This window comes from Dendropsophus ebraccatus, chromosome 5 (assembly GCF_027789765.1).
Source record: "Dendropsophus ebraccatus isolate aDenEbr1 chromosome 5, aDenEbr1.pat, whole genome shotgun sequence".
Lineage (NCBI taxonomy): Eukaryota > Metazoa > Chordata > Amphibia > Anura > Hylidae > Dendropsophus > Dendropsophus ebraccatus.
Window position 1 is genome coordinate 52879388 of NC_091458.1, and position 21633 is coordinate 52901020.

The 21633-nt window shown below is 43.4% G+C and overlaps 1 protein-coding gene across 2 annotated transcripts in view; it reads left to right on the top strand.

Annotated features, from left to right (window-relative positions):
- SOAT2 (sterol O-acyltransferase 2) overlaps positions 1–21633 on the top strand; it is a 56832-nt gene that overhangs the window by 13907 nt on the left and 21292 nt on the right. For both annotated transcript variants that reach the window (XM_069970189.1, XM_069970190.1), the window contains 4 exons: positions 263–390; positions 8418–8477; positions 9612–9719; positions 9961–10243. In XM_069970189.1, coding sequence (XP_069826290.1) covers positions 263–390; positions 8418–8477; positions 9612–9719; positions 9961–10243 — 579 coding nt within the window. The remainder of the gene's footprint in view (positions 1–262; positions 391–8417; positions 8478–9611; positions 9720–9960; positions 10244–21633) is intronic.

Here is a 21633-nt window from a genome sequence, read left to right on the forward strand (position 1 = left end):
CTATAGTTCTGCCATGATTTTCAAACAATCTTGCTTTTTACCCACAATTTCGGACAAATCTGGGCATTATGACATTATCTATCCTGTAGTATGAGCACCACGCTAGTGCTGCCATAGTTACGGTGGGGTGGGGGGGGGGGGAGAGTTGGTGAACAGCCCTGGGTCTATGGTAAAGTTAATCCGCCCCTGATGCCTAGTGGTAAATAGGGCCCTGATATTAAGTAATTACATACTTTTCAATGCAACACCTTGCTTGTTTTAGGGATTCAAGGCAGAATTGTTGGAGGACATGAGCTGCCATCTGAAAATTCTCTTGGATAAAGCTGTGTCAGAAGCTGTGGAGTCCTACACACAGGAGAATAAGACTGTGACCTCTGCAATAAAAACCAGGTAAGATAAATGGCTGTGCAAAAACTTTTTACTTTTCTGTTGTAATTCGTAGGGAGTCCCTACACACCTTATACTTCTGCTCTCAACAGAATCGGTGGTCAGTTAGGGTACAAACACACACACGTATACGCAGCAGATCTGCAGCAGATTTGATGGTGCAGATTTGATGCTGTGTTCAGTTATTTAGATCTAATCTGCTGCGTATTTGTTGCTTATTTGCTGCGTATCACAGCAGTAAATACGCTGCGTATACGGTGTGTGTGTGTTTATACCCTTAGGCTGGGTTCACACGCTGTAACTGTGCGGCTGTATTTTTTATGCGGCTGTAAATGTGCGGGTGAAACTCCGGCCGTGGGAAAAAATAGACATGCGGCTCAAAACATACGGTCATTTACTTGGAAATCTGGTTCAACTAAAAATAACAAATAAAATGTTAAGAAAGTGATGGAAACACCTCTGGATGCATCTGGGAAAGCAGGGAACACAGTTTACATGAATCGCTATTACCGGGGTTTGCGATCCTCTGCAATATAGCCGATGTCTCTCATGGTTAATATATTGAATTAATAAAACACATTTTCTTTGTAATAAAGTCCCTTTTATTGTTCAATAATTAAATGTAAACGATTCCATCATTTTGCAATTAAATATACTGTTAAAATAAATATATATATAAATAAATGTATATTCATATATATATTTTTTGACAGTATATTTAATTGCACAATGATGGATTCGTTAGAATTAAATTATTGAACAAAGAAACTGTATTTATTTCAACGAAAATGTGTTTTATTAATTAAATATTAATTAGTACAGGAAGCTCTATAAGCCGTTAATTCATATTGCCGGCAATAGAGCTTTCTGTACTAATCATCACTTTACTTTAATGAAAACATCAAATGTTTCTTCTAATTATGTTGTGACAATAGCATTATTAGAAGAAACATTTAGAATTATATGTGCGCTCAGCTGATTGGCTGTTCGGCTGAGCGCACATATAATGAGCCGGTCCGCAGTACAGTGACTTCATTGTGCTGCGGACCAGCGAAGAGGACACATCGGGACATCGGATGGTGAGTATAGAGCTCTCCCCACCCCCTCCCCGGCACTGCACCCCTCCCAGCAAGGAAGGGGGGTCACTTAACCCCTTCCTTGCTGGGATGGGTGCAGTCTGACATCAGTCTGGCCCCCAGGGGGTTAAGGGGGATGCAATACATCCTCCCTTAACCCCTTGGGGGTCAGACTGTAAGCAGCGATCTGTAAAGATGCTGCATACTGTAAGGTGCACAACACCGCTCACAATGATGGGTGTTGTGCTCCTGTTTGTGTGTTTTTTATGTGTTTCTCCCTTTTTGTTTTTCAGATATCGGTATCCTGGGGATTACGTCGGATTCCATGGACTACGTCGATGACCAGCGGTTGTTCTTTGAATTTTTTTAATAAAATGGTCAATGAGGGGTGTGGGGGTGTTTTTATTTGAATAAAAAAATATTTTAAACTTGTGTCTTGTCTTTATTTCTTTACTTTATAGACTTAGTAGTGGAAGCCGTCTAATAGACGGAATCCATTACTAAGTCGGGGCCTAGTGTTAGCCGGTATAAAATGGCTAACACTAACCCCCTATTATTACCCCAGTACCCAATGCCACCAGGGGTACTGGGAAGAGCCGGGTGCCAGTGGTCGCGGAGCGTCAATATTGGCGCTCCTGGACCGGGCGGCAGCAGGCTGGTAAGATTTAGGCTGGGGAGGGCCTAAACCAATGGCTCTTCCCACCCTGGTGTTACCAGGCTGCTGTCGTTTGGTTTTTAACCCGGCTGGTTATAAAAATAGGGGGGACCCTATGCGTTTTTTTTAAATTATTTATTTATTTAAAAAAAAAAAAACGCATAGGGTCCCCCCTATTTTTATAACCAGCCGGGTTAAAAACCAAACGACAGCAGCCTGGTAACACTAGGGTGGGAAGAGCCATTGTTTTAGGCCCTCCCCAGCCTAAATCTTACCAGCCTGCTGCCGCCCGGTCCAGGAGCGCCAATTTTGACGCTCCGGGACCACTGGCACCGGGCTCTTCCCAGTACCCCTGGTGGCATTGGGTACTGGGGTAATAATAGGGGGTTAGTGTTAGCCATTTTATACCGGCTAACACTAGGCCCCAACTTAGTAATGGATTCCGTCTATTAGACGGCTTCCACTACTAAGTCTATAAAGTAAAGAAATAAAGACAAGATACAAGTTTAAAATATTTTTTTATTCAAATAAAAACACCCCCACACCCCTCATTGACCATTTTATTAAAAAAATTCAAAGAACAACCGCTGGTCATCGACGTAGTCCATGGAATCCGACGTAATCCCCAGGATACCGATATCTGAAAAACAAAAAGGGAGAAACACACAAAAAACACACAAACAGGAGCACAACACCCATCATTGTGAGCGATGTTGTGCTCCTTACAGTATGCAGCATCTTTACAGATCGCTGCTTACAGTCTGACCCCCAAGGGGTTAAGGGAGGATGTATTGCATCCCCCTTAACCCCCTGGGGGCCAGACTGATGTCAGACTGCACCCATCCCAGCAAGGAAGGGGTTAACTGACCCCCCCTTCCTTGCTGGGAGGGGTGCAGTGCCGGGGAGGGGGTGGGGAGAGCTCTATACTCACCATCCGATGTCCCGATGTTGTCTCTTCGCTGGTCCGCAGCACAATGAAGTCACTGTGCTGCGGACCGGCTCATTATATGTGCGCTCAGCCGAACAGCCAATCAGCTGAGCGCACATATAATTCTAAATGTTTCTTCTAATAATGCTATTGTCATAACATAATTAGAAGAAACATTTGATGTTTTAATTAAAGTAAAGTGATGATTAGTACAGAATGCTCTATTGCCGGGAATATGAATTAACGGCTTATAGAGCTTCCTGTACTAATTAATATTTAATGAATAAAACACATTTTCGTGGAAATAAATTCTGTTTCGTTGGTCAATAATTTAATTCTAACGAATCCATCATTGTGCAATTCAATATACTGTCAAAAAATAAATATATAGATAAATATACATTTATTTATATATCTATTTATTTTAACAGTATATTTAATTGCAAAATGATGGATTCGTTAGAAATAAATTATTGACCAACGAAAGTGTCTTGATTACAAAGAAAATGTGTTTTAGTAATTTAATATATTAACTATTAGAGGCATCGGCATTCGGCATCATTGCCGGCTATTTTTGAAGTACTCCGTACGGACCGCCTGTCAATCCTCGGCCGCATGTTCAGCCGCAAACAATGGTCTTGTTCATTTTTTACGGGTCCGTTTACGATAGGGCCGTAGATTCATACATAGTGTGCACTGTGCAGCCGCATATCCTATACTTCCAAGCATACACACGAACCACCAAAAATACCGCCGCACAATTACAGCCGCAAATACAGCCGCACTGTTACAACGTGTGAACCGAGCCCCAAGGAGTATGTGGCTCTCCTGACAATCCACTGACAGATGATGTGGAAAATCCACCTCTCAACCTCTTTGTTCTCGGAGAGATAAGCCACAGCCAGACAACCGCAGCTTAAACCTCCACTCCCCATAGAGAATACTGGAATGCTCGGCTGTGCCAAATGTTCCTGTGTATGGGGAGGAGGGGACAGAAAACTGTCAGTTGAACAATCGCTCGATTGACAATTATTATAGATGTCTGTGTATAGTGTATGTAGTGTGGTATATTACAGGGTCAAGTTATTAATGGGATCTATGTGTCTCCCAGGTTCCTAGCATATGCAGAGGATAGCTATCTGAGAAGGGTTAATTTCTAGAGCTCTTACCTATGTCTTGATTAGGTGCACCTGGCTAGGTATGTTTTATGGTCCTTTTACACAGGGCAATTGATCGTTCGTCTTTGCGCGATAACGGTCAAATTCGAACGATAATCGTACGTGTAAACGCAGCGAACGATCAAACGACCAGCAAAAAAAAGGTTCATTTTGATCTTTCAACATGTTCTCAAATCATCGTTGATCGTTCGCCAAAAATTCGCAGATCGTTCCGTGTAAACATTCTTTCAGCGATTTCACCTATGTGTGAGATAGGCTTAAACGATCGCAAAACGATCGCATAGCGAATTTTCTCTAACGCTGATCGTTAGAAAAAAAAAACATCGTTCATTCAAAATCGTTAATCGTGCGATCGGGCGAATTATCGCTCCGTGTAAAAGTACCATTAGAGCCAGGCTGTGCTGTTCACTGGGTCTCTTATGGTGCTTTTACACAGACAGATTTATCTGACAGATTTTTTAAGCCAAAGCCAGGAACAGACTATAAACAGGGAACGGGTCATAAAGAAAAGACTGAGATTTCTCTTCTTTTCAAATCCATTCCTGGCTTTGGCTTCCAAAATCTGTCAGATAAATCTGCCTGTGTAAACACACCATCAGCCTGGGGAGGGAGACAAGCTGAATCTCCCAGAGAGACATTGCTGAAAAACGCAAGTATACAGGTTGCTTTATTGTGTTTGGCTGGGCTGAGGCTAGCTCAGTTTGGTCCTGTAGTTAGGGACTGTATTTCTGTTTAGTTAGCGCCTGGACAAGGCTAGGAGTTTCTGTTTATGATTTATGTTTGTATATAAGCAACCTGCACAATAAAACTGGCAAGGAAGCCAGTTTAAACGTACTGCTGTGTCCTGAGTATTCTGTGTTGGTGTGCCAAGTGGACTGGATGACTGTGTCCTGCCTTTTACCCCAGAAAATTGTGTTCCTGCAAGCCTGGTGTGTTACAGTACTAACTGTATAAGCAGCTGGTAGGGACTGGCTTAAGTTTACCTTTTACACTATTTATTAACATTGAATGGCAGCAGCATGTTTTGCAACACCTTTCAGAGATTTTCATTAGTGACATTAGTCTCTGTCCCCATTAGGCCTTACAATGGAGATGGAGATTTTCCGACTGATTCCGTAGCTCGTACCCGTTCACGGCCACTCTCCTTTCGGCTGGCTCCATAGACACCATTCTATGGGTGGCCCGATTCCACTATCTGCCAAAAGAATTGACATGTTAATTCTTGGGGCTGAATGCAGAATCCGCCCGTGCATAGAATGGTTTCTATAGCATGAGTGGAAAGGCGCGCGGCCGTGAACGAGTACGAGCTACGGAATCCGTCGGAAATTCGCAGCTCGGGTTCCGTAGTGTGAACCCACCCAAAGAAACATCTTGCTAAAAAGGCCCGTCTTATAGTCCATAGTAAGGGCCACTCAGCAGTGTGAGACTGCCCTGACCACTTCTGAAGCCCAACCACTGAGAGGACTGTGCAGCCAAATAACAGCTATTATTTGGCCTCAAAACGACAGCCAAAAAAAGCTGTGTGTGAACATAGCCACCTACAGTAGTTAAAGTCCTAGGGCACGTCAAGTTAAAGGGAACCAGTCACCAAGACAATGCTATCTAATCTATCACCATCATGTTATAGAGCAGGAAGAGCTGAGAAGATTGATATATATCTTTGTGGGAAAAGATTCTGTATAACTTGTAATATGTTGATTGAAATCCCTAATCATTCTGTGTTAAGGAGTCCAGTGGGCGGTGTCACTCCATGGACTGGACTCTTTAGCATGAAAACATCAGAGATTTCAAGTTATACTGAATCTTTTACTATAATGATGTATATCAGTCCGCTCCGCTCCTTCTGTTCTATAACATAATTGTGAAAGCAAAGGTAGCATTTTCAAAGTGACTGGTTCCCTTTAAATGTTTTTGAGGTTAGTTGAAATGGGAATACTCCTAAGCAGTTAAAAAAGTGACATTTCAATATAATGATGATATATGCTGACACTAATCATTCCGATATAATGATGATGTATGCTGACACTATTTATTCCGATATAATGATGATGTATGCTGACACTATTTATTCCGATATAATGATGATGTATGCTGACACTATTTATTCACATATGATGGCTTTCAGCTGGGTCAGTAATGATCCCATTACATGAAGGGAAGGAAACAAACAATTTGGAAACATATGGGGACTTTTTCAAGGCATGTTTATTTGTTAGATGCAATAGAGAAGGAAGAGCAGAAAACAAGTATTGGTTCAATAATGGAAAATGCATCTTTCTGTCTGTTTACCTATCTATCCATCCTTCCATGTATGTCATTTGTCTATCCCAGCACAAAGATAACAGAATTTAAAATAGATGTTGACAATATGGTGACAACATATATTCAATACTACATACAAAGTAAAAACTTTCTAAAAGACAATGCTGTAAAAGGATATAACATTGCTTACCTGTCCACCATTGTTTGGAAACCACATAAAAATCCATTTGTTTGGAAGGGGGGGGGGGGGGGGGGCTCTTAGTTCTGTATTTTGTGGTTGCACTTCCTGGCAGTTTTTCACTAATAAAGGTCCCAAAATGCATTGCTTTCCCTTATCTCTTCATCACAGTCCTCCAACCTTGCCTACTCCCCGTGCCCAGCACTCCTGGCAGTTCCCTGCCCAAAGCTGGTGCAGAACATCTAAATTTCACTGTAGACTATTGCAGTCAGGGAAGTTGCAGCACCTGCTGCGTTTACTCCTTGTCTGCTCAAGCAGATGGTTTTATAGGCTGCAGGGGATGGTCGATGGTGAATCGGGGGGTCGTTTAAAGCTCCAAGACAAGATCCAGCCAAGCCTTCTAGGACATCAGAGGATGATGCCTTATGGGAAAAACATTTTGTAATTCTTCCCTTTTCCATGTCCTGTCAGTGGTGAAGCATGCAAAAGCACACTGAGGGTGCCTTCACACCTACCGTATCGCAGCAGAAAATCCGCTGCGGATCCGCAGCAGATTTAACTAAATGAATGAACACAGCATTAAATATGCACTGTCAAATCTGCTGCGGATCCGCAGCAAATTTGTAAGTGCGGATTTGATGCTGTGTTCATTCATTTAGTTAAATCTGCTGCGATACGGTAGGTGTGAAGGCACCCTGAAGCCAGTACTATTAATGATTACACTATTAGTGAGTTATATAACTTGGGGTGACAGTTTTACTCAAATACAATTTACTGATAACCATATAACCCCTTTAAGCAGTTTACATAAGATTGCTGTACGATACTCCACTCTTATTAAGTTCCACATATCATTGAGAAGACCACCCTCTTATCCAGACCAGATTAAGGCTTCCTTCAGACACAAATTTTGTACTGCGTTTTTATAGGCCTAAAAAAAGCACCAAAAAATACCAAAAAAAAACAACCAGCAATTTTTACTGCTATATATATATATATATATATATATATATATATATATATATATATGTATATGTATATGTATATATATATATATATATATATATATATATATATATATATATATATATTTCTTTCCTCTGGCATTACTTCTAGTGTTTTTTCAACTGACTGTATTAGTATAATTATTTTTTTATTTGACCTTTTACCCCTGTGTCTTTTCATAACAAGTCATGAGTTTCTTTCAACGTCTGACTTAAGAGGTTTTCTTGCCAGAAAAAAAAAATGCCAACATGCATAGAAACATAGCATTTTTACCACCGCTATATTTTGGGTAGCGGGTGAAAGCCATGATTTCTTTAAAACAAACAAACAAAAAAACACCAGAGCATGCTGCAATTTTGCTAAACTTTTTTGATAAACAGTCCTTTTTTTGTACCACCACTGGGTTACGGCACTGGTCTATTCCCAAGGATCAGCCGGGCATGAAGCACTGGGTGCGGGCCTGCAGGCCCCTGTAGGACAAAACCCCTTCCCCTCTGTGACGCAGCTCCATTAGAATCATTGGAGCCAAGTCACAGAGGGGAGGGGACTTCCGTCACACTGGGGCCGGCGGGCCCGCTTCCAGTGCTTCATGCCCGGCCAGTGCTCAGGAGCAAACCGATGCCTAGTGGTACATTCGCTTTAATCCCCCCCCCCCCCCCCCAAAAAAAAAAAGTCATCCTGCGATTGCAGGGCTTTTATTGGCATTTCTTGTTAAATTATTTATTGTTTTTATTATTTTCCTTTTCAGACCTCTCGGACCAGTATCAGAAAGGAAGAAAGTTTTTCTGCATCAAGCATCACTGCTGGAGTAAGTGTAATTTCTATCTCTCATCTTTGATGTTTTTCTCTTTTTCTTTGCACCTGTAAAAAAGTTCTAAGGTTAATTGCTGTGAACAGATGCAACTACAGAGATAGACTTCTTTTAAAGGAACTACCACTTATGCTATGCAGTGCTAAGCTAAGTAAGGGAGAGTAGCCACCAAGGAACGCCCTAGCCCATGCCAGAAACACGTCTTAAAAGTGAAGGACAGGCTCCTGATACGAGAGGAGCTGGTGTCAGTAGGAAAAATCTACCGTAAAGTAAAGGTCTATGTAACCTACTGCGCAGTGCAGGTAACTGGGACACCTAGCAATACCTAGATAACCACAGCTAGGGCTCGTACTACCCTAACAGGACGAGTAGCTCGCAACTGTAGAACAGAAGGCAGTCAGACACAGTCTAAACGTGAGTACGAGTATCATTTAACTACTAAAAATATCTAGCAAGGTTCAACCAGAATACAGGGCTATACTGGGCTCAGGGCTCCTCTGGAAAACTCCTCTCCTCTACTTTCCTATAAAGCACTACTACAACTACTTCTTCTGTTCCTTTCAAGCACCTACCTCAAGCACTAAGTCAAGCACTCAAGTGTATTGCAAAGATTTCTACTGCCTGTGAAATGTGTACTGTAAACCTGCCAAAGCTCTACAGTAAAGTTGTTTTATTTTTATCATCTCCGCACCAGCACCTATACACACACCACCGCATACCTTGGTTTATTTCCCCCCCTTCTGTAGTTGGCGGTACTGACAATCCGGGTGGGTCAGTTGCCACTCCAGGTTGCCGTGACAAGAGCCCAAGGGACCCACAACAACCCAGAAGGTCACTGACCATTTTGGGGAAGACAGCCAGCCATACAAAACAAGCAGGTATAAACATCACACCTGTATACTGGACTGGCACTGGGGTCACGACAACTGACATCACGGACTGAGCTCACAATGAGGCTAACCACCACCAGTAGCCTCGAATGCCCACCACATTAGTCTTTAGTGATCACTTATAGATTTGTTGCCTGATACTGTTTTTTTCCTTGGTCATACTGTGTGAGGAGTCCACCATGTATGTGCTTATGACACAGTGATTGTATGCATCTAATATAATGTCCATTGCTGTTTACAGTGAGCTAATGGAGGTTGAACACTTCCGAACCATCTACCACATATTTATAGCGGTTCTCTGTGTATTTGTGATCAGCACAGTTGCAGTGGATTTTATTGACCAGGGGAGGTAAGTAAATATTGCTCTGTTAGCATTAGGATGTAAATTACAGGTTACACTAGCAAAACTTTAGAAATGAACAGAGCAGATTTTTGGGCATGGTACTAGTCGGCATGATGTGTAACTTATGAAAGTTAGTATTCACTTTTCTCTACTCGTATAGCCTGTATGTCAGTGTTCAAATGGTTTTTGGTCTTTCTTCAGGTTAGTTATGAAGTTCAATGTTTTTTTTTTTTTGTTCTTTCTTCAGGTTAGTTATGGAGTTTGATATTCTCTTTTATGCATTTGGAAAGTTTGGGACCGTGGTTTGGTCATGGACCTGCCTGTTCTTATACACACTCCTGGTGCCGTACAAAGTGTTGTCTTTCTGGGGCTCCCTGTATCCAAAGTCAAAACACAAGCTTCTGCTTTCTACCTGCATTGGGACGTTCCTACTTCTGAGCCAGACGTGTGTTCTCTGCATTTTCCCTGTCTATGTGGTCAAACATTACCAATTGCCTCCAGCATCAAGTTCGATTGTCATCCTGGAACAGGTGAGTTCACTACCACAGCAAGTGCCCCAGAGTCTCTGATGTGTTCTTAACAGAGATGAGCAAACTCAACTAGAGATGAGCCTAACTCAAGTCCAATTGTTCGGCATTTGAGTACCAGTGGCTGATGGAGCCCTAGGAAGTCCTGGAAAGCATGGGTATAGTCATAAACTGTATCCATGTCTTTCTGGGTGCTGTTGGGACACAGTCAACTCCTTCAGCAACCTGTATTCAAATGCCGAACAGTCTTGCATTAAATCCAGGTTTGATCTGTTAAAAGTTTGGTTCTGAGCAAATTTCAAGCAGTTTATTTCAGCTGAACCTACTATAATAGTGCTGTATTAGGTGTTAGGCAAAGATCCCTGTGAGAGACAGTGATCATTCAACACCCATACACAATAAGTTTGGCCTTAAAGGGGTAGTTCACAAAAAAAATTTCTTTCAAGTCAACTTGTGCCAGTGATCTGTAATTTACTTCTATTAAAAATCTCAAGTCTTCCAGTACTTATTAGCTGCTGTATGTCCTACAGGAAATAGTATGTTTTCCAGTCTTGAGGGCAGGAGAGGTTTTCTATGGGGATTTACTACTGCATTGAACAGTTCCTTACATGGACAGAGGTGGCAGCAGAGAGCACTGGGTCAGAATGGAAAGAATACACCACTTCCTGCAGGACATACAGCAGCTCATAAGTACTGAAAGACTTGAGATTTTTCTAATAGAAGTAAATTACAAATCTGGCACTTTCAGGCACCAGTTGATTTGAAAGAAAAACTTTTTTTAGTTTTTTTGGTGAACTACCCCTTTACACACCAGAGCCCATGTTTCAAATCTGACCTGTCTCACTTTGTGCGGTTATAGCTCTGTGATGCTTTAACTTATTAGGGGTTAAACAGCATTACAGAGAACGTTCTGCATCTGTCCTGCCAGCGCAAAATCTGTTGTATCAAGTTGAATGGCAGTTTTTTGTGACACACTAATTATTGTGAAAAAGCAGAGTACAGAGGGTTTTGTTGAACTTTGGCACAGTTTAATTGCCAATTCAAGTACTTCTTCTGTACTTTTTAGGAAGCCAATCCTGTTGCTACTCTTCAAAATAGGATAATTTTTATAGACTTCTAAAAAGCCATTCTTCTTTCCAGGCGCAAAACCTGTTGCTACTTCTAAGGGCTGATTCGGCCAATTCGCTCTGTATAATAGAGAGAACAATCAGCTGATCAACCATCATCAGTTTATTGTTTCTTAAAGTGACTGTACCACCAGGCCCAGGCTGAAGCACTGGAGGCGGGCCGACCCACCCCCAGTGGGAAAAAAACCCAGCCCCTCCATGACGTGACTCCATTACAATCAATGGAACCCTATCAAAGAGGGGCTAGGGTTTCCTTCCACTAAGGGTGGGTCGGCCCGCCTCCAGTGCTTCAGCCTGGGCCTGGTGGTACAGTCACTTAAAGGTCCAGACTTAAAATCATCCGGCATCGGTGCACATGGCTGTGTGTAATAGCAATGCGCGGCCAACGGCTGATGGTTGTAGTATAAAATAATAAAGTATTAACTTACCTTACCACGTTCCCTGGTGTCCTTGAGCCTCACCCAGTGTCTGCAGCTCTGCCTTTTGCTCCCTTTTGTTCCGGTCTCTGTTAGTATAGAAACAGGAACAAAAAGCAGAGCTGCAGACACAGAGGGAAAGCCTCTGAGGACACCGGGGACGTGGTAAGGTAAGTTAATACTCTATTATTTTATACTATGGGTAAAGGCTGCACATGCATCGCTAATGATGTCAGTGCAGCCCTTACGGCCTAATAGTTGACCCATGTAATTGCTCTGCAAACGAGCGCCGATCTAGCTGGTTTGCTCTCATTTACAGTTTATGATCGGGTCGTGTAATAGGACCCTAAAAAGGGATCATTTATGGACCCCTTGGAAGAATTAGACAGTGTTATACTGACATTTTTGGGCTATTGGTGAAGTTTGGCCCAAACTAGTTCAATGTTAAAGAGAACCTATCATCTAAATTTCACTGTCCCTAATATTAAAGTATATCTTTCCCTAAGTCTATCTATGAAGATACAGACTGCCTTTGCAGTCTGTATCTTATGCCTTACCTACTCTTTCGTATCTGTGTAAGCAAGGCCGGGCGCCGCCATCTTGATGACGTCATTTGCGTTCCACCGTTGGAACGCAAGTTGCGTCATCAAGATGGCGGCGCCTGGCCTTGCTTGCACAGAAACAGAGGATTAGGTAAAGTAGAAGATACAGACTGTAAAGGCAGTCTGTATCTTCATGAAGTCTAATTATGAAGATACAGACTGTCTTTACAGTCTGTATCTTCTACTTTACCTAATCCTCCGTTCTGTGCAGCAAGGCCGGCGCCGCCATCTTGAAGACGTGACTTGCGTTCCAGCGGTGGAACGCAAGTGACGTCATCAAGATGGCGGGCCCCCACCGGCCTTGCTGCCGCTCTGCATGACGGGAGTTTCCTGTCTCGCGCCGGCTCTTTTCAAAAGAGCCGGCGCGAGACAGGAAAGTAAAACAGAAATATTTTAAAAACGCAGCTTTAAAATTAATTAATTATATTTACAAATAATGTTAAAATTAAGATTTACATCTAATTAGGGAATAAAAAAAAAATCATTTTTGCCCGTGATTGGTTCTCTTTAAGCAAAGATTTTATACGTTTTCCCCAAAATGTGAGTGAGGTTTTTACAACTCTCACTTAGATACAGTACATGCAGCGTCTAAGTAATGTGAAGCATACTGTGAGCTAATGCTGTCTGAGATTGAACTCTAAGCATGTTAACTTACATTGTAAGATGGAAAATGTATCCAGCTAAACTTTGCTTTTGGCCACTGACCTACAGATTCAATAAATAATCATAATCATAATCCCCCATTCTGCCATCACACATCAGTAGCAATGCTTTAGACAGGTAGCATAATGCACAAAGGTGGAAAACCATATTCTACAGGTGGACATATGCAAAAATCATGATAAATTGGTGTGGTAGAACATTGTGCCTCTCTCCACCTTGCTGCGCCCCCCTGTGGGTCCACCAGGTGCGCAGGAAGTACATTGGCAAAAAGCACACATTTTTGAGTAAACCGTTTTGTGTTCAGGGAGCTCTGTTGCAAGATTTTTAAGGCCAATAAAAAAAAAATATATATATATATATACATATATATATTATATTAACCCCTTAAGGACAGAGCCTGAAATGGCCTTAATGACAGAGACAAATTTTATGAATATGACCTGTGTCACTTTAGTCATTAATAACTTCGGGATGCTTTTACCTATCCGGCTGATTCTGAGACTGTTTTCTCGTGACATATTGTACTTTACATTTCTGGTAAATTGGAGTCGATACTCATAACAAATCTTTATGAAAAAAACCCAAATAATGTGAAAAAATGCGAAAAAATGCATTTTTCCAACTTTGAAACTTTTTTGCGTATACAGAAAGTGGTTATACCACATAAATTATATATTAAATAGCATTAGCAACATGTCTACTTTATGTTGGCGGCATTTATTAAACTATCTTTCATTTTTTTTAGACAATAGGAAGCTTAAAACATTAGCAGCAAATTTCCAAATTTTCAGTAAAATTTCAAAATCAGATATTTTTAGGGACCTGTTCAGGTTTAGGCTGGGTTCACACTACGTATATTTCAGTCAGTATTGTGGTCCTCATATTGCAACCAAAACCAGGAGTGGATTAAAAACACAGAAAGGATCTGTTCACACAATGGTGAAATTGAGTGGATGGCCGCCATTTAATATCAAATATTTGCTGTTATTTTAAAACAACGGCTGTTATATTGAAATAATGGCCGTTATTTACTGTTATATGGCGGCCATCCACTCAATTTCACCATTGTGTGAACAGATCCTTTCTGTGTTTTTAATCCACTCCTGGTTTTGGTTGCAATATGAGGACCACAATACTGACTGAAATATACGTAGTGTGAACCCAGCCTTAAAGTGTATTTGAGGGGCCTGTATGTTAGAAAGCCCCACAAAGCACCCCATTTCAGAAACTGCACCCCCCAAACTCTGCAAAAGCACATCCAGAAAGTGTTTTAACCCTTTAGGGGAGTCACAGAAATAAAAGCTAAGTGTGTAAGGAATTTGAAAATTTTAATTTTCTGTGCAGAGATTTTATTGTAATCCAATATTTTTCATAATTATAAACCTATTACCAGAGAAATGCACCCCAATAATTATTGTCCCGTTTCTGAAGTTTATAGAAATACCCCATATGTGACCCTATTGCGCTATTTGACGCAACCACAAGCCTCAGATATAAAGGAGCGCCTAGTGAATTTCAACGCCTCCGTTATATTTGGTCATTTCTGACTGTACCACTTTAGGTTGGCAGAGGCTCTGGGGTGCCAAAACCTAAAAAACACCCCTAAAGGGACACCATTTAGAAAACTACACCCCTCAAGGAATGTAACAAGGGGTGCGGTGAGCATCTGGACCCCACAGGTGCTTCACAGATTTTCAGAACAATATGGCTTGAAAAAAGAAAAAAAAAATTTTTACACTAAAATGTTGTTCTAGCCTTCAATTTTTCATTTTCTTAAAGGGATAAGAGGGAAAAAAAGACAAAAAATGTGTAGCGCAGTTTCTCCCGAGTACGGAAATACCCCACATGTGGCGATAAAGTGCCAAGGGGGCGCAGGACGAGCCTCCAAAGGGAAGGAGCGCCAATTGGCTTTTGGAAGCTGAATTTCACTGAAAAGGATTTCAAGGGCCATGTCGCATTTACAGAGCCCTCGTGCTGCCAAGACACTGGAAACCCCCCACAAGTGACTCCATTCTGGAAACTACACCCCTCAAGGAATCTAACAAGGGGTTCAGTGAGCATATGGACCCCACTGGTGACGGGCACAAATGTGGAACAATGTGACGTGAAAGGGAAAAATTTAATTTTTTCACTTTCATGGCACAAATGTGCCCGTCATCAAGGGGTCCATATCCTCACTGCACCCCTTGTTAGATTCCCTGAGGGGTGCAGTTTCCAGAATGGGGTCACTTGTGGGGGGTTTCCAGTGTTTTGGCAGCACGAGGGCTCTGTAAATGCGACATGGCGTTCATCATCCATTCTAGCCAAATCCAACCTCCAAAATCCAAATGGCGCTCCTTCCCTTCGGAGGCTTGCCCTGCGCCCACATGGCGCTTTATGTCCACATGTGGGGTATTTACGGACTCGGGGGAAATTGCTCTACACATTTTGTTTTTTTTTCCTCTTTTAACCCCTTGTGAAAATGATAAATTCAAGGCTAAACCAACATTATAGTGTAAAAAATTTAATATTCCATTTTCACGCCACATTGTTCCACATTTGTGTCCGTCACCAGTGGGGTCCATATGCTCACTACACCCCTTGTTACACTCCCTGAGAGGTGTAGTTTCCATAATGGGGTCACTTGTGGGGGGTTTCAACTGTCTTGGCAACACAGGGGCCTTTTGAATGCAACATGGCCCCTCGAAATCCATTCCATCCAAATCCAGCCTTCAAAAACCAAATGGCGCTCCTTCCCTTCGGAGGCTTACCCTGCACCTGCATGGCGCTTTATGTCCACATGTGGGGTATTTCCGTACTCAGGGGAAATTGCGCTACACATTAAATGTTTTTTTTTTATCTTTTAACCCCTTGTGAAAATGAAAAAATCATGACAAGATTAATGATTTAGAGTAAAAATTTTACAAAAATTACACTAAATGTTGGTCTAGCCTTGATTTTTTTCCATTTCCACAAGGGGTTAAAAAAGAAAATGAACACAAAACGTGTAGGGTAGTTTCCCCTAAATACGAAAATACCCCACATGTGGGTATAATGTGCTATATGGGCACAGGGCAAGCCACCAAAGGGACAGAGCGCCATTTAGAGGCTGGAGGATGGAGGCCATGTCGCAATTACAAAGCTCCTGTGCTGCCAGGTCAGTAGAAACCTCTGACAAGTGACCCCATTCTGGAAACTACACCCCATAAGGAATCTAACAAGGGGTGCAGTGAGCATATGGACCCCACTGGTGACGGGCACTTACGTAGAACATGTGCCGAGAAAATAAAAAATACAATTTTTTTCATTTTCACGTCCCAAATGTGGCCGTCACCAGGGGGCCATATCCCCGCTGCCCCACTTGTTAGATTCCTTATCGGGTGTAGTTTCCAGAATGGGGTCACTTGTCGGGGGTTTCTACTGTCCTGGCCGCACAGAGGCTTTATAATTGCATCATGGCATCCTCTAATGGGAATGGCGGCCATACCTACTTAGCTGGGGAAAAGGGACCATTCTAATTTATTTGGGGGTATTAGGCCAATTATTAGTTTATAAGGTTGGAAATGACAGGTGTCCATCAAACTCAACCTGTGTTGATCCAGAGGAAGGCAAAAACCCTCGTGAGGCAGACGACAGTAGCCTCATCACAGGGGAAAAATTCCTTCCCGACTCCATAATGGCGATCAGAATAGTCCCTGGATCAACGTGACCCCTGAAATAGGAATAAGGGACAGAATTTAGATAATGTAGAACCCCAGTGACGTGTGGTGCGCCTTGGAGCGATCCAGTATGCAGAGGACGGGGGGATCAGGACAGGTGTCACACTGGAAAATGGCGTCCTTCCTGATCCCCCTGTTACGCCACACTCTGCACTTCTTCTGGGGTCTCCTGTTTTCCAGTGTGGGGGACGTCACCTGGAAAATGTTGCCCTGGTGCGATACGGGGTCCTTCATATCCAGAAGCGCTGGGTCCGCTCCATGGCTGCTAAATATTAGGCCGCTATTACTACTTCTGATATTTTCGGATCGTGCCGCAAGCTACAGGGCAGCGAGGGACCGGAAGAGGGGGCGCGGGTATAAAAGTTATCCCCGTACAGGTGGTAACCTTTATCCAGCAGTGGGAAGATCAGTTCCCGGACGATCTTCCCACTTGTTCCGAGGATGGGGGCATCTGGGGGCTGGATTTGGGTGTCCCTTCCTACATACACTCTAAGGGTACGTGCACACTGCGGAATGGCGACAGATAACCCTTTGTGCATTCCGCAGCTGGCACTCGCCGGCTGACTGATGCAGGCGCACGTCTCCATCCGTGTCATAGACTCCATTCTATGCACGGGCGGATTCCGCTCTCCATCCAACGTGTTCATTCTTTGGACGGACGATGGAATCCGCCCATGCATAACATGGAGTCTATGACACGGGTAGAGACATGCGCCCCCATCAGTCCGCCGGCGGGTGCCAGCTGCGGAATGCACAAAGGGTTATCCTTCGCCATTCCGCAGTGTGCACGTACCCTAAATCTGTAAGAGTACCCTGAGGTACTCTCACAGAGTTTGTAGAATTTCACACCATACCGTCATCTCTTATTGGGACGGTACTGGCGGAAAAGACGTGTCTGGGGGGCAGCGTACGCTACGCTACCCCCAGACACGTCACCGGATGATGAGGATGAATGGAGGAAAGAAGGATCCCCCCATTCATCCTCACTGGCTGTTTCGGTGTCGGAGGCAATAATAACGTATCCCTCTGACGCCGAAAACACCCTGGGGGCCATCTTTATACGGGGATTGGTATATGGGGTATGTAGTGGTGTAGTGTCAAACTTTATTCAATGTAGTGTGGTGTAATGTAGTGTTTTTTACGTGTTTTTTTTACAGTAAGTATAAAAAAAAACCTACGCCAACAAAGGAGTTGCTGATAAATGCCGCACTTATGTGCGGCACTTATCAGCAGACCGTGGCAGTAGAATATAGAAAAAAAACACCCTACGCCAAAAAGGAGGAGTTGCTGATTAGCAGCGCACTTTCGTGCGATGCTGATCAACACTCAGCGGCGATAGGGTGCGGAAAATAGAAAAAAAATAATTTGAAAAAAAAACAAAAAAAAAAAACTTTCTACATTCTGAACATCCCTGTAGCTGCTGATAAGTGTATTACACATATCAGCCGCTAGAGGGCAGCAGAGCGCAAAATACGGAAAAAGCCGACGCTGGAGCCGAAAATAGCCGAGAGAAGCCGAACGTGACGTCACGGAGGAAGCCGAAGACCCGAACGAAGACGAGGACGCCGCGAACCCGGAAGACGCCGATCAGGAGCCCGGGACAGGTGAGTAATGTACAAATACCTGCTCTGGACCCCTCGGCTACCTAGCTGAGGGGTCCAGGGCAGGTATTTACTATTTTGTGGGACTCTGATCGCTGTGCCACTGGCCCGATCGCCGTGAACGGCCGGCCGTTCACGGCGATCGGGCCGGTGGCACGGCGATCACCATTACTTTTTACAGTAATGGCGGTCGGTGCCGTCCTCGGACAGCACCGACCGCCATTTTTTTCCGGGTCATCGGGTCGCCGATGACCCGGAAAGGTTCCGTTCGCCGCTATTGGCTGATCTGAATTGATCAGCCTATAGTGGCGATCGTAAGCACGGGGGGTGTTAACCACCCCCCGTGCCGTGAAGCTAAGATGGCCTGCTATGATTTATAGCAGGCCATCTTCCCCGATCGCTGTGTGCGAACACGCAGCGATCGGGGAAACATCGGGTGTAAATTTACGCCCTGATGCGCCAAGCAACAGGGCGCGAGGGCGTAAGTTTACGCCCGATGTCGTTAAGGGGTTAATCCAAAAAAAAGGGACATAAGGTGGAAATATTTCGTTCTTGAACAGATTGTCCAGCTCCTTTCTGTAGCGAATGGACTCTCCGACAGAGATCCCTGGTGGAAATGTGAACTTAGCATTTCACGTGTGTAACACCAAGCATATAACATAGTAGTAGTGAAACTGAGGATAAGATGCTGGGCGGAATGGAACTGAGATGAATACTTGCTGTTGATGATTAGAGAAGATGATGAGAGGAATGACTGAAGAACGGCACCCAGATCTTGTGGTTAGGGTGAGAATCTTGAGAACTTGAGAATAGAACACAGCCAGGAACACTTCTGGTAATGCTGTAGCAGGTACCGCAAGGTTGCGGCCTTGTGACTCAGGAGCAGTAGCAACACACAACCTATCCCCCTGAAGGTGGAAGACAGGACTGAGGCAGACAGGAAGTCACATGGTATCCTCAGCCAAAGCTCGATGGCCATTGGGGTTACCATGGAAGCAGAGGCAGTCACGTGATACCAAACCATTGCATCATCACACCATTAGGCATATAGGACCAAATATACATGAGAAGTACCATACTTGAACACTGGGGGGGGACGACATAATACCATTAGGCACTGATAACTGAATATGCATACAAGAAATGAATGGAATAGCAGACCTGAACACTGAGAGGGATGACACAATACACACAGTTTGCAGTTGACCATAGCTTTCCAGAACAGGACTGGTCATAATAAAGGTGCAGAGACAAAGCAACAAATAAATACTCTGTTCTGGGACACTGCATGTATAACATACAGTATAAATATATCACACATACACCATGTATATAGCATACAGTATACATATATCACACATACACCATGTATACAGCATACATTATCACACATACACCATGTAGATAACATACGGTATACATATATCACACATACACCATGTATACAGCATACATTATCACACATACACCATGTATATAACATACAGTATACAAATATCACACATACACCATGTATACCACGTATAAATGTTATAAAATTCGTAAGAAAAATCGTTATTGCGATCGTTATTAAGATTGCTTAAGCCCATCTTTTACATAGGGTAAATCGGTGAAAGACTGTTTACACGAAGCGATCTGCGAATTTTTAGCAAACAACGAACGACGATTTAAGAACATGTTGAAAGAGCAAAATGATTGATTTCTTGCTCGTCGTTTGATCTTTTGCTGTGTTTACACTGTACAGTTATCGCTCAAATGTGATCGTTTATGTGAAAATTCGAACGATAATCGTTCTGTGTAAACGCAGCATAACAGGGGGCTATTAGTGAAAGTCCAGCTCAGCAGGCGGCTGGTGGTGGATATCCAGCTGAGCATATCACTAATAGCAGTCAGCCAGCTAAGCAGGCCAGTAAAGACAAAGTTGCTGCACTCTGGAGATGGCTAGTGATGGAAATGAGGTCACGTGGTCATATTCGAGTTGGGCAGGTCTCCAATGGTGTTGTTTGGACTCTGTATAGTGCTGGAGTTGCTATGCTGCAGGTTGATGATGGTGGAATTGGGCCTCTGCAGGTTGGTGGTAATCTTCCAGCTGGGCTGCTCTCTGATGGGACTGTTCAGCCTGGTGATGTTGTCTCAGCTGGTCAAGGTGAGCGGTTGTCTGGTGGAAAGATAGCCCACCAGGATTGGAACCAAATAGCACAGAAGGTTGCCAAAAATGACAAGGTTCCTGTCAATCCTCTCCTCTCTCTACATGGACTGACAAAAATCAGAAACACTAGAAAAACTGGCAGTATATGCAGGCAGAACGCACAGGTAGTACAGACCGTGTGATCGCTAGTGAGTCCCTAAGAACAGAGAGTCTGGGGCTCTGCACCTTCTTTTATAGAGTCCTGGGATGACACTTACGTGATGTCACTGCTTGTTGTAATGATGTCTTGAGTGTGTGTTCACGTGTTGTCAGTTTGTCATGATGGAAGTTGTTGTTTCAGGTTGGAGCACATTGCACTGCAGTCCTATTTGCCATATCACCCACTATACAATATCAGATGTAAAATAGGCTTTTTGTGGCCTCTCAGAATGATGGAGGGTGAGTTCAGACATGGACGATATGTTGCAGATTTTTACAGCCCAATACATGTGACTAGCGGTTGTACAACTGGGCCCAGGGGCATAGCTAAAGGCTAATGGGCCTTGGTGGAAAATTTTAGCTTGGGGCCCCCCCTATCCCATCTGATGAGGCGCAGTCAGAGGCCAAAAAAAATATTATTTCCAATTAATCTAAGGTGACGTCCCCTAATGTGCCACCATGTCCTAATGAACTGTCACTGTGTCCCCTCATGTATTGCGTCACTGTGACTTATAATGAATGGACTGTACTGTGTCATTCTCTAATCATTGTTTCCCTATGTTTGACTCTCCAGCTGAAAAATGACAACTCCCATCATGGCTGCCAGCAGGGCATGATAGGGGTTGTACTTCTGCAAGATGGAGAGACATAGACTGCAAAACTACAGCGCCCATCATGAACTGCCAGCAGGGCATGATGGGGGTTGTAGTTCTACGGATAATAATCTCATCTGTCCAGGTTCCTGCTCTTACCTGGGGCTCTGTCCTCCTCTGGTTAGGTCTTGCTGCTTTGTATGATGGTGGAGCTAATTGCTCAGCCTGTATTACACAGAGCAGGAGTCCCAGACGCAGGAGAAGGAGCATGGGGCTCCTGCCAACAGTCTATTCATTTGTATCAGCAATTGCGTAATGAGAGAGAGCAGCCTCCCGAACTGGCTGC